This window comes from Oncorhynchus kisutch, linkage group LG3, assembly GCF_002021735.2.
Source record: "Oncorhynchus kisutch isolate 150728-3 linkage group LG3, Okis_V2, whole genome shotgun sequence".
Taxonomy (NCBI): domain Eukaryota; kingdom Metazoa; phylum Chordata; class Actinopteri; order Salmoniformes; family Salmonidae; genus Oncorhynchus; species Oncorhynchus kisutch.
In genome coordinates this window covers 49862658-49876324 of record NC_034176.2, presented here as the reverse complement: position 1 = coordinate 49876324, position 13667 = coordinate 49862658, and the positions used below count along the sequence as shown (strand labels likewise).

At 39.6% G+C, this 13667-nt stretch overlaps 2 protein-coding genes across 3 annotated transcripts in view; both read left to right on the top strand.

The window, feature by feature from the left end:
* The window catches only part of LOC109884529 (solute carrier family 12 member 2), a 35561-nt gene extending 33213 nt beyond the window's left edge, over positions 1-2348 (top strand). The window contains exons 25-26 of the mRNA XM_020476496.2: positions 935-1002; positions 1152-2348. Coding sequence (XP_020332085.2) covers positions 935-1002; positions 1152-1287 — 204 coding nt within the window. The 3' untranslated portion in view covers positions 1288-2348. The remainder of the gene's footprint in view (positions 1-934; positions 1003-1151) is intronic.
* Positions 2349-2461: 113 nt separating this feature from the next.
* nudt12 (nudix (nucleoside diphosphate linked moiety X)-type motif 12) lies at positions 2462-12964 on the top strand. Of its 2 annotated transcripts, none has more exons than XM_020476485.2 (7): positions 2462-2607; positions 9598-9821; positions 10832-11400; positions 11530-11697; positions 11877-11957; positions 12049-12248; positions 12414-12964. In XM_020476485.2, exons 2-7 carry the CDS (start codon positions 9616-9618, stop codon positions 12522-12524), a joined length of 1335 nt encoding a protein of 444 aa, XP_020332074.1. In that variant the 5' UTR covers positions 2462-2607; positions 9598-9615; the 3' UTR covers positions 12525-12964. The 2 variants fall into 2 exon arrangements, with proteins under 2 accessions (XP_020332074.1, XP_020332069.1); XM_020476480.2 differs by having other exon boundaries at positions 2491-2607; positions 11844-11957.
* The last annotated feature ends 703 nt before the right edge of the window (positions 12965-13667 follow it).

Here is a 13667-nt window from a genome sequence, read left to right as displayed (position 1 = left end):
CCCCCTCCCCCCCTGCTTAAGCCAGTTCATGTCCAGGCCCATCTGAAGTTTGCTAGAGAGCATTTGGATATTCCAGAAGAAGATTGGGAGAATGTCAGATGGTCAGATGAAACCAAAATATAACTTTTTGGTAAAAACTCAACTCGTCGTTTTTGGAGGACAAAGAATGCTGAGTTGCATCCAAAGAACACCATACCTACTGTGAAGCATGGGGGTGGAAACATCATGCTTTGGGGCTGTTTTTCTGCAAAGGGACCAGGACGACTGATCCGTGTAAAGGAAAGAATGAATGGGGCCATGTATCGTGAGATTTTGAGTGAAAACCTCCTTCCATCAGCAAGGGCATTGAAGATGAAACGTGGCTGGGTCTTTCAGCATGACAATGATCCCAAACACACCGCCCGTGCAACGAAGGAGTGGCTTCGTAAGAAGCATTTCAAGGTCCTGGAGTGGCCTAGCCAGTCTCCAGATCTCAACCCCATAGAAAATCTTTGGAGGGAGTTGAAAGTCCGTGTTGCCCAGCAACAGCCCCAAAACATCACTGCTCTAGAGGAGATCTGCATGGAGGAATGGGCCAAAATACCAGCAACAGTGTGTGAAAACCTTGTGAAGAATTACAAAAAACATTTGACCTCTGTCATTGCCAACAAAGGGTATTTAACAAAGTATTGAGATAAACTTTTGTTATTGACCAAATACTTATTTTCCACCATAATTTGCAAATAAATTCATTAAAAATCCTACAATGTGATTTTCTGGATTTTTTTCTCATTTTGTCTGGCATAGTTGAAGTGTACCTATGATGAAAATTACAGGCCTGTCTCATCTTTTTAAGTCGGAGAACTTGCACAATTGGTGGCTGACTAAATACTTTTTTGCCCCACTGTATATATAACTAATATAAGCTGAGTTGTTCCTATTTATTTTTCCCCAGACTAACCGACAGATCAGATTGAATGAATTGCTGAAAGAACACTCAAACTCAGCAAAACTCATCGTTATGTAAGTAGTTATAATATTACATTATGTCTATAACACAAATATAAAGTGATGGTATTGAAATGGACTGTTGATCTATTTAATTATCTATTTAATACTGTCTGTCTGTCCGTCCATCCTTCTGACCGACTGACTCATTCCCTGTCCAACAGGAGCATGCCATTGGCCCGGAAGGGAACGGTGTCCAGTGCCCTCTACATGTGCTGGTTGGAGACTCTGTCGAAAGACCTGCCTCCTATTCTCTTAGTACGAGGCAACCACCAGAGTGTCCTTACTTTTTACTCTTAAAATTCCTCGTACTCTCACTTTATCTGACCAAAACTGTTATATTAGGAATTTATAGAATGGGGGGGGGGGGGGGGGGGTTAAAAAGTGTGCTCAAAGTGCATGGGGATATTATGGAACTAATTGTGTACTAATTGCATTCTCTTTACGTCAAGTATTAGTAGAAGTAGGCTAAAGTACCATAAATAGTATGTCATAACAATTCACAAGTACAGTAGACCTAATTGTAATGTCACATAACAATACTGCGGAGTGTCTAAATAAACACATTTAGCTAATTTATGTAGTTATACACTAGTCTGGGTACCTGTCTTTTTGGCTATCATTCCAGTCATTGCCACTCCTTTTCCAGCTAAACACACCTGTACTGAGATTTGGCATATGACACGGAGTACAAAGACTATAGTGTAACCTAAACAGACTAGTACCCAGGCTAGTTACACATGTAGAATGCAGTAGGTCACATCCTCTTGGAGCCTCAATGCTGTGGTGAACTAAATTATTCCATGCTAAAATCACACACCAGTTAGCCGACTTGCATGCAGTCAGAAGTGTTTTGACTTGTTTTTATTTATATATAATGCTTCTTTTAAATGACATTTAGTCAACTAATATGTAAGGGATGGGGGGATATAACAGGCCAATGAGAAATTGTTGTGGCTGTTTGTCGTTATGTATTATTTGACAACGGTTGGTTTTCATTGCCCCCTTGATGACGATAGCTAGATTGTTAGTATTATCTGAGATTTAAATATTTTCATTTTACATTGTGTTTCTTAAAAATGTTAAATATTTGTTTGGTCAATAATTAAGGTTCCATTAGATTTTTTTGTATCTGAACAATGGTTGTTTTCTGTGTGTTGTCTTGTCTTTTTGATGACAGTCGTTACATTTTTTATTTAAAATGTAAAACAATCTTTAAAAGCAAAGCCTCTATATTCTTAAATAACATTGTTATAGACTATTTTGTACATTATGAAATTAACATCATCCACAAACAGTCATGTGTGATTTGTAATCTGGTTAGGCCACAAAATAAATCATGCTCACTTGCAATACTAGGATTTGTGTGGTACGTCAGTCTGAAATGTATTTCGTATCTGATGAATTTGTATAAATTAAGCATAACATTGAATATGTAGGTAGGCATATGCATCAAAAGCATTTCAAAATAAGCGCACTAAAGCTTAGACTTTGGGCCAGTTGGATAGTGTTTGAGTGTAATAAGCATGTCTTGCCAGCGTCGCTGTTGCATTTGCTCCTGAATTATACAACCATTTGGGCCAGTCTCGGGAGGACTACAGACCGCAGGCACGTACTAAGGTTAGTGGTTGAAAGTGCCTTATTCCGTTAGTTTTATCTAGTGACACTCGATATAGGTTACATGTCGGGTGAAAGCTATATAATTGTTTTGCGTGACAAGTTGCATTTGTTTATATATATATATTTCCTCTCGTATCGCCTATAGCTTAAACACGGAGTTGTGACATAACCGGAGTCCTGTAGCCAAAATAATAATATTTGTCAAAAGCATTGTTATAGTTGCCGGACAGGCAACATCTTAAGAATCTTGAAATATCCATGTGTTTAAAAGATTGCAACATATCTTTTGAAGGGGCTATGGCTACCAAATATAAACAAAGTTACATCATGTGAAAGGGCATTATTAAATTTGATTGACGTCGGATGGACCAATGAGAATGTGGAAAAAACACCTACTGTAGCAGTTAGTCTGCACTTCGTTGTTTCTACACTTGCTACTCTGTCACTGTTGTGGGGTCAAAGTCCCATTCCTACAACGAGAGTTTGCGTTGTACATAGCGTCGAGTTGTACAGCAGACTGTTCTTAATTTCTACAGAATCACACGTGGCTAACGGAAGCATTGCGGAAAATCTAGCTACAATTCGACAAATATACTTTCTACTGAGCAATACATTACATGATGTTATACAAACATTAATTGTGTTATCAGATAGTAATTTTGCCCTCGTAGAACATAGATTACAGCGGCTAGAGGTTCAGAGTATTGCTGTTTCCCCATTCAATTGGATAATTATTGCACCCACCTGGTGTCCCAGCTCTACTAGTACATAATGGGAAGAATGGCATTTTTTCCATATACTAACTGTCCACTAGGCTACAGAATCTATAGCAATAACTAACGTTAGCAATGGGAATATGACATGAGGGGGGGGGGGGGGGGGGGGGGGGGGGGGGACAAAGTCATTGGCTGCCTAGATTTCATTTTTATGATTTTTTACCTTTATTAAAAACAACAAAGAGCCCTCTCTCCTAATATAAAGTTGAACACTCTCCACCCCATCATCTCTTTTCTCTTCACCACTCCTCTCCTAACTTCCCCCTAAATGTTTTCTCCTTTCTCTTCTCATGAAAAGTAAAACATTGTGTCTGCAGATGGATATGTTAGACCTATCCCCTATGAAATTGTGGAGATGTTTGGATAGGCTTAAGTAGTATGTTAATGGGTAAAACAACCCTAACCCTTGTTTGATTGGTTAGTCTGTAGTCCTAGATGTACTTTATCTGCTGTATTTAGATGGGTGTGTGTGTGTGTTAACTCCCACTGAGGTAACTTTTTATTTTATTTATTTTTTACATTTGTGTGCTTTTCTCCTCTGCCTCCTATTTTGTGAGGGACAGACCACACCACAAATATAATAGGATTTTGAGAGTTTTCTTTGTCAGATGCCATATTGTAGAATGGAAATAATCCATAGATAATCATAGAAAACAATCTTTATTTTGATAGTATTCTGGAATAATTTCATTGACTACAGTATGGTCTGGTTTCCCAGACTCAGATTACACATTGTCCTTGACAAAAAATCATGCTCAATATAAATTCAATATAAAATTGTTTATTTGTCCTGGACTAGGCTTAAGACAGAAGAGGGTGAGATGGAATATACAGTATTTAGTTTAGGTACAAGCATGCTACGGGGTGCAGGGAGGGGCTAGGGATAGGCACGCCCAAGGGTCCTCAGCCCCAGTCCAGGATCAGCAGCACGTCCAAGTAGGCTTGGGCCAGGCACATCCAGGAGTTATTAGATGTAGAAAAGGACAAAAGAAGGGGGTTAGTGGGAACATGCTTTGTTACATCAGATAAAACACAGTACACCGGCTGAGGCAAGCTGATCAAGGCCCCTAGAAAAATATAAACTATTGCAGCATAAACAACGGAGACTGGAACAGGGGGACCGAGAGACAATGTGGCCCCTTCCAAGGCCACCCCTGCTTGCAACAAGCCAGGGACTCAGCCCCCATAATAGTCAGTGGTATGGAATCCCAGTTGAGAGTGTGGAGCCGACCAAGCAGAGAGAGCAAGGATAGTTCATCAGTCCAGTACCTTGGGACCTGATGCCTCTGCTTGGCTCTCAGCATTAAGGAATTAGTGAACTAGCGCCCTGTCCAGGGGGTATAGTTTACTTGTACATCAAGCTGCCTTACATGACAGAAACAGGATATAGACTTCTGCCATATGGGCCATTCATGCTCAGACAAGGATTATTTGTCCAAGGCGTAGGTACGTAACGTTACTTACAAGACTGAAACATCTGATTCTCTCACATAAGAGGTCTGTAGAAAAAATCCCTGTATTCATCTGTTTTCTTAGATATTGGGGGAACAAGGAGTCCTGCATCTTGTGGTTCTCTTCTGTTGTCCCTTTCTAACACATACCCTTTTGCAATAGGTTAATTAGCAATCAGACCACACATAAAATTATTCGAATCTGCACCAATTTTCAATATAAATCCACAAGAACATAGAGGGTTAGCTGATAGGCAGCGGAGAGGCTAGGTGCATCATTGAGCAGCTCAAACAGCTCCCCTATTGATCTTGTTTAGGCCATACAAATTTAATTTACTATGTAATGGATATATAATAGTAAAATAAAAAAAATGGTGATTCATTGAATTCATATGAGTCTTTTGTGATGAATTGAATGATGTGCTTCGCCATTGTAGTAGTTGGGGGGTTCGGTTAAATAGCGATTAATCAAAATGATAATTTGTGAATCGCAAACAGTGACACGAAAATATTTAGCTGTCGTCTTCCTTTCAAATTGTATATATTTTGTACATAATTAAGTTGATGGTAGTCGTCAGCCTGAAGTAAATACTTCTAAAGACAATCGGCTCTGTGATGCATGCTGAACATTTTTCTAACTTTTTCCCCAAAAACCTTCACAATTAAATGTTGAATTCTAAGTAGGCCTACCTGGCAGAATAATATAATGAAGATTTGTATCAATCAGGCGCACATTTGTTTTGCATACTCTTCCATCACATGTGCAGTACAGAAACCTGACAGAAACACCTGACACCAATATAGTGGATTAGGGGGGTATCCTGACTGGGACTCAAACCCTGGTCCCTGTGAATGTCATTCCAAAACCATTATACTGTTACAATCTTTGCTATATGAGCCATGATCGTTTGGATAGTAACCAAAAGGTTACTGTTTTGAATCCCTGAGCCAACTAGGTATGGACATTAAAATGATCATACCTACACTAGCCTACAACACCACAATGCAATGAATATTTGCATTATTGTTTTCAAGTGAGTACAATTCTAGTCTAGGCTGTAAACTGCAGTGAAAGTGTAATTTGAATAATGGCACAAAATCCCTGTTATTTGAATGTTTCATTCCATTTGGACAGTTGTGGGTCTACTCTTGACAGATTAGAAAGTCTAGAAGGGTACAGTGCAGGACAGTCTGTATTTTTGCTACTGATACTGATGTGCTGTTTGTTGCCGATCATCATTCTCCCAAGTTGTCCTATATAGTGCAGCCACATAGGCCTATGCTCCCAGCAGGCCCAGTTATTCATGAAACCTGAACACTATTCTGCCTCCTTCCCGATCCGAGCAGCTCTTCCTTGACCTAGAACCTAACGCTTCAATAGCCTAAATATTTGTTGTTTACCTTTTTATGTGTGGCATAAGGCTACTTCAGAAGTCTCCTGTAGGCTACCTGCACATGTTCATCCACTCCACTCTAATATAATTCTAGCATCCAAACTGCGGACCAGCCATTTGATGAATGGAAAGAGACATCTGTTACACCAAAAAATGTGACATTCGGAAATTGTCAAGCCAAACCTTCGATACGAAGTAGGGAGTGATGTATTTTATTTTTTGTCGAGATAGGGTATGTCAACTTGATTGTGGTGTTGAAAACGCAAACCATGAAGAAGCGCTCAAAGTCGGGTAATCGGTATGCAGTTATGCGTTGCTTATGGTAGTTGTGGTGCATTGGCACAGAAACCTGATGGCGGAAAATCGTTGCATATATTTTATATAATTATAAATATAGCATCAAAATGTTGAACATTGAATTTCTCCCTAGCTGATCATTGTCTGCAGCCGGCTCTGATCAAAGTGTAATGAGACAGGCAGCGGGAGTGAGGTCGTCGGTGATGGTCGGAGTACACTCAATCATCTGGTTTGTAGCCCTGTGTGGAATCGACTGTGCCACAAAACCATGCTGAAATGGTCAAGTCATTATCCTTGTTTATAAACACAGGGTTGCTACAGTTATTGTTATTTGTGGTGGTAATCATTATTTTTGAGTTAATTCTGAGGGGGGAGCGTTTGCTATTTTTTGACATTGCAAGGGAAGGGTCATGTTCAAATATTTTTAACATCGGAGAGTAGGGTTGAGCGATAAATCAATATCAATAATTAGAGGGAATTTCTTCCCTCAGTAACGATATAAAATGTTTAGATTCATTTTCGATCATGTCGATATAGAATAATTAGGTACAGCAGTCCATTTCACCTCTGACACAGCAGGAACGTGCGGAGAAGTGACAATATGCATGTGGAGAGGTATACGCCCACTAAAAACCACTTAGGACCTCGAGTGATGGAGTAGCCACTAACCACAAAAAAGGTGTGATGTAGGCGAAAACAGCGGCAGTTATAGCCATGGAGAAGGAGCAGCATCCAACAAAGAAATTATTGATAAAAAGGGTTCAACTGTTTCAGTAATTTGGAAGTGGTTTGGCTTTTTGAAGTCCGACAAAGAGCAGAGCAATATCCGGTGCAAATTGTGCCGTAGACTGGTGGCTACGAAGTCTGGTAATACGACAAACCTTTTTCAACATCTGAAGCAAAATCACTCTTCGGAACGTGCAGGGAGTTTCAGTTTGCTCCACGGTACTGATAAATGCCCCTCAAGCACCAGCCAATCTAGGCATGTTTGCCCGATAGGCAGTCAACACTGACAGCGTTTATGCCCTACAAGCAAACATTGAAAAAACAAAGACATCACTTATGCTATTATGCATCGCATTGCTAATGACATGCCTATAATTAGCATAGTCAAAAAGGAATGTTTTTCAAGAGGCTTATCAATTTAATTGACCCCAGGTATGTGCTCCCTGACCGCAAACATGGATTGATTAATTTTCCTTAAAGTATAATTTTATGTGTAGCTCACATAATAATAAAACTTTTTAGCCTTTATTTAACTAGGCAAGTGTCACGACTTCTGCCGAAGTCGATGCCTCTCCTTGTTCGGGTGGTGCTCGGCGGTCGACGTCACCGGTCTTCTAGCCATCATTGATCTATGTTTCATTTTCCATTGGTTTTGTCTTGTCTTCTTACACACCTGGTTCCAATCCCATTCATTATATGTTGTGTATTTAACCCTCTGTTTCCCCTCATGTCCTTGTCAGAGATTGTTTATTGTTATTTTCGTGTTTCATGGATTGGTGTGCGACGGGTTCTTGTACCCACATTTATTTTGTTATGGACTTTGATTTTGGAGTTTGTGTTTTAAGTTATTAAAATACTCCATTTATACCAAGTTTGATTCTCCTGCGCCTGACTTCCCTGCCACCTACATACACGACGTGACAGCAAGTCAGTTAAGAACAACTTCTTATTTACAATGACGGCCTATCGGGGAACAGTGTAAAACATATTTGGTTATAAAAAAAGCTAAATTCTCCTTTAGGTCAATGTGCAACCCATTTTTCTTTGTGACTTGGCTATTGATTTTCCCCAACATTTTTCCTCTTTTTTTTTAACCTAATAAACAACCAAAAACTGAACGTCAGCTCCAAAATAACAAAGAAACTGCTTTGTTCAGGGGTGGAATGACAGATGTTTAACTTGTCAGCTCGGGGATTCGATCTAGCAACCTTTCGGTTACTGGCCCAACGCTCTAATGCTCAGGCATTAGGCATTCTTGAGTCTGAAGCAGACATGCACCTTTTAAACATTATTTGATAATTATCGTTATTGAATGAAAAAATATATAAATTGTGACAATTTATTTGCCATATCGAACAGCCCTATTGGAGAGGGTGGTGCATTTTTTTGTGGTGCATTTTTGGGTGGTGCATTTTTTTAGGTGACAACTCCAGCCAAGCTTTCCCTTAAGGGTATAACATTACAATAGTATAGTTAATAGGCTATGTGTTTGTAGATCGTCTGAGGTGAATGAACTTACAGCAACCAAGGTGATAATGGAATTTTAAAGTTTAATTAATTGTATAGAAATGCAGCAAATGAGCTTCAACTTTCCAAACCCAAATTATGACCCTGAATATCAGTCAGTTAATATGATCTTCATGAATTATGTGCGTATTTTGATTACATAAATGCTTAAAAATACTGAAAAAGTGATGTCTGTAAAAGAAAAGCGCTCTACAAATGTAATTTATTATTATTGTTAGCTGGTGAAGATTATCTCTCAGAACAAAATATATAAACTCTCCTAAGCCTGTGTTTCCATAGACCTTATTTTTGGCATTTATCCAAAAACCCTCAGAAACCCCATTAATTTCCCCATAGGCTTTGGCCAACGATCCATAGTGGAGTTAGCCTCCTTTGGTGCTTACAAAAAGACGCCATTACTATTGCTCTCTATACCGCTTTCACGTGTTAGTCAGAACTAGGACATTTCCAACTTTGAACTCGGCACAACCAGTTAGCAAGTCAGAAAGTTGTGAGGTTCCTAGTTGCGACCAGCACGTGAACGTGGCATTAATCCCAGTTAGTAAATTGCTAGACATAGGCAAATTGATGTAGGCCCACTTCTTTTATTCAATCTCAGTCTCAAGTAACCGAATATCACATACACACATGAGTAAAGATTTGTTTAAATAAACCTTTATTTATCCAGGAAGTCCCATTGAGGTCAGAATACCTATTTTACAAGGGAGACCTGGCCAAGAAGGCAGCTCAATAAAAACACATACAGTATATTAAACACATGGCAGTGCATACAAAGCATAGCAAACATAAAATAAACTATGTTCTATCATATTCATACAGGTATACTATCACACTCAAATGGCAAATATTCAGATGAGTCCCAAAGAGGAGTTGTTGGAGAGATTCCTGGATTATGCTTCCAGAGGAGACCTGGCAAAAGTCTCTGGGATGATCTCTCATTCCAGCTTTTTGGTCAATGAAAGTGGGAAGAATGGCTGGACTGCGTTGATGCTAGCTGCAAGGAATGGACACACTGATATTGTAGACAACCTACTTTCAAATGGGTAAATATCAAAACATACTGAACAAAAATTACATGGATACATGAGATTATTACAGCTGTTTTACATTGTCTAAATATTACTTTCTAAGTAAGTAAGTGAGTGAGAACTATTACTCCATTGTGTATGTTTTTGTTGTCACTGGAGATTGTAGGTCTATTAGGATAAAATCATATTTCAAACAAGTAATGATGCACTCATGGAATGTCAATCTTGAACACTACAGATATATCATAGAAATCAAGTTATTTTTGTATTTGAAAATGGCATGGGATGCATTTGTTTGTTTATGTTTTATGGTGGCCCACTTTGAGTATTCACATCTTAGAGAGTGTGCCTTTAAATGTCTAAACATATGGTTAAAATAACAGCAGGGAAGGGGCCTCCCGGGTGGCACAGTGGTTAAGGGCGCCGTAATGCAACGCCAGCTATGCCACCAGAGACCCTGGGTTCGCGCCCAGGCTCTGTCACAACTGGCCACGACTGGGAGGTCTGTGGGGTGACGCACAATTGGCCTAGCGTCGTCTGGCTTAGGGAGGGCCTGAGGGATATCCCTGCCTCATCGTGCACCAGTGACCCCCGTGGTGGGCCGGGCGCAGTGCACGCCAACCAAGGTTGCCAGGTGCAAAGTGTTTCCTCCGACACATTGGTGCGGCTGGCTTCCGGGTTGGATGCGCGCTGTGTAAAGAAGCAGTGCGACTTGGTTGGGTTGAGGACGCATGACTTTCAACCTTCGTCTCTCCCGAGTTGTAGCCATGAGACAAGATAGTAGCTACTAACAATTGGATACCACGAAATTGGGGAGAAAAAGGGGCACACCGTAGCAAAATATTTCCCAATGGAAAACGTTTTGTAATGAAAACAAGAGTTTCTATTATACGAATTCAGGTATGTCCCTCCCCATTTTGTCCTGTTTGCTTCCATTTGCTTCCATTTGGTTCCTAGTGAATGAATTACCTGAAAACATGAAGATAACATCAGTGTGTACTGATCACATTTCTCTTTCCCTCAAGGTGTGATACGTTTTTAGTCAATAAATCTGCTCAAACTGCCTATGACATTGCCAAATTCTGGGGACACCGACATATTGCCAGGTTATTGGCAAAGACTGAGAACAAATGTCAACGGATTCTACCCAGCGACAGAATGGAAGAGCATGAAAACTACTTCGCCAGAGAAGTTTTCAACAGAATGAGTGAAAAGAGGTCTGACAGCAAGTGGCTAGAAGCAAAACAGTCTTCTCCAGACACAGTGTTCATCTTGTTCTTTAACTTGAATCCTCTTGTGTCTGCTTCCGTGGAGAGCAAAACAGCCCATCCAGGTATAAAACTGTGTCGACTTGATGCAAGCTCTGTTAATAAAGAACTACTTCAAAAATCTGGAACAACAGTCATCTTCCTCGGAGTAGAGAAGCAGAGAAGCTCCTCATCCTCTCCTCCAAAAGAAGGGAATGAACCCACTGCTTGGTTTGCTCTCAATACTGATGACAATCCCATGGATCATCTCCAACTCACCAATCCAAATAGCTTCTTCCTCAAACCACCCATGCCAGGTCTTCTGAAACTTAGTGAGGCTGAGGCTGGTGAGTATTTCTCTGGAGGTTCTTCATCAAAATATTATTGAAACAGCATACAAAATGTGGATTTAGTAAAAACCCCCCCCCCCAAAAAATAAAAAAATAAAATAAAATAATGATCCCTTTTCCCCTCAGGAATCATAGCTCAAGCCAGCTCTGTCCTCGCTTGGCACAACCGATACAGCTTCTGCCCAACATGTGGGAGTAACACCAATGTGGAGGAAGGAGGCTATAAGAGGACCTGCTTCAACAAAGACTGCAGAAGCCGACAAGGCATCCACAACACTTGTTACCCACGAGTTGGTAAAGAGCCTCCTGTTTTTGAATTTGTTAATTGAAACTGAACTACTGCATGTTTTTTTCTCTTAATCATTATTATAATGTTCTAACCTCAATATCAGGTCAAAATGATCTGACTTATGTAGTAATGTGTCGTGTTATGCATGCAGATCCTGTGGTGATCATGTTGGTCATTCACCCAGATGGCAACCAATGCTTATTGGGCAGAAAGAAGACTTTTCCTGCTGGGATGTTTTCATGTCTTGCTGGATTCATTGAACCAGGTAGTTTATCTCAACACACTAAACAAAACACTTAATATTTAGTCTGATTTTGGAGTGTGCAGATAGATGTCAGTGACATCTCTCTATGCAGGTGAGGCCATTGAGGATGCAGTAAGGAGAGAGACGGAGGAGGAGAGTGGGGTCAAAGTGGGTCCTGTTCAGTATGTGTCATGTCAGCCCTGGCCAATGCCCTCCTCACTAATGATTGGATGCCTGGCTGTTGCCATGTCAACAGACATCAAAGTCGATGAAAAGGAAATTGAAGAGGCTCGTTGGTTTACACGGCAACAGGTAAATGCTAGATTTCCTAATCTGTGATTTACATGTTATGACATAGGCCTAGATGGAAACAAAACATCACCTGAATGTAATAAGAGGTGATTGAAGTCATGTAAACTATGTCAGTGAACTTGTATTGTTACAATGTATTAACTCAGTGCTATGTGTGTAATGCAGGTTATAGATGTCATTGTCAAGGGAACAAAACCAGCCTTTACCATGCCGCCAAGACAGGCAATTGCACATCAGTTGGTGAAACATTGGATTGGTATGAGCTCAAATCTTTAAACCTAATGAAGGGCACTTCTCCAGGATGGATTACACCACTAAATGTAATTTGTAATGAAATACAATATAAAAATCTATGAATGAATTATCAAACATTCTCATGTCTGATTTTACATCCAATCAAAGTAGTGTTTACTATAACGCCTAAGGTATTATCACATTTAAGACATTTTAATGGTTTGTGTAAAATTGTCATAAAGTGATCAAAGTAGATTTTTATTTTATTTCCACTATGCCTTAGATATGAACACGACTAATCTATAATTTTATATGGAATACTTTTTCATCATTGCAGTATTTTAATTGGAGAAAAGTATGTCAAGAAAAAGTAGACATTTTAAAGGGATAATCGACCCCAGAAAGAAAATGAAACTCCAGTCAATTTTGTGAAAACCTATGTTCCATCAGTGAGTACAATAAAAATCTTATCCATGATTTAACTTCTAAGTGGTCCGTCTGTGAAATTAGGAAATTGTGTAGGAACGTGTCATAGCTACATGGTTCTCCTCACTGGAGATAACACACTATCACATTTCATAACACTTAGAAAAAAATTCAGATCGCACTTCAGATCGCCAAATCAGCCAATAGATGGTATGTGCTTACTTGTCTAGAACACATCTATCCGTTTATATGGTCATTACAAAGTATATATTTAATCTAAACAGTGTACCAAATTATTCAACTCAGTTTTTCGAGTACCATCTCGCAATGCGCTTTTAGTGTCGGGGAAACATGGGAAAGGGCCGTTGTTGCCATAGCAACATGCTATATCCACTGCTCTGGGCAGAGGCGAACTGCAAGTTGAACTCTGTGACATGGACTCCTAAATTGATAGTGCAGTTTGTTTAGGCGATTTTACAGTTAACTAGCTACTTCACATTCTGATATTGACTTTGGTATTATTGTGTCTACCGAAATTTGCTAGCTAGCCCAGAGAGAGAGCATTGGGTTGTGTAGTCAACTTGAGCTGCAACAGATTTCTACAATGATTTTCACATGTTGCTACCAACCTTCTAATTTAAACCCAAAAAAAATTAAATTGACAAAAATATTGTTTTCGCATATAAGTTATTTAACACTGGTAATCATAGGAATTAGTGGTTTTATCAGCAAAACAGCAGACATCTCCTTCGGCACCAT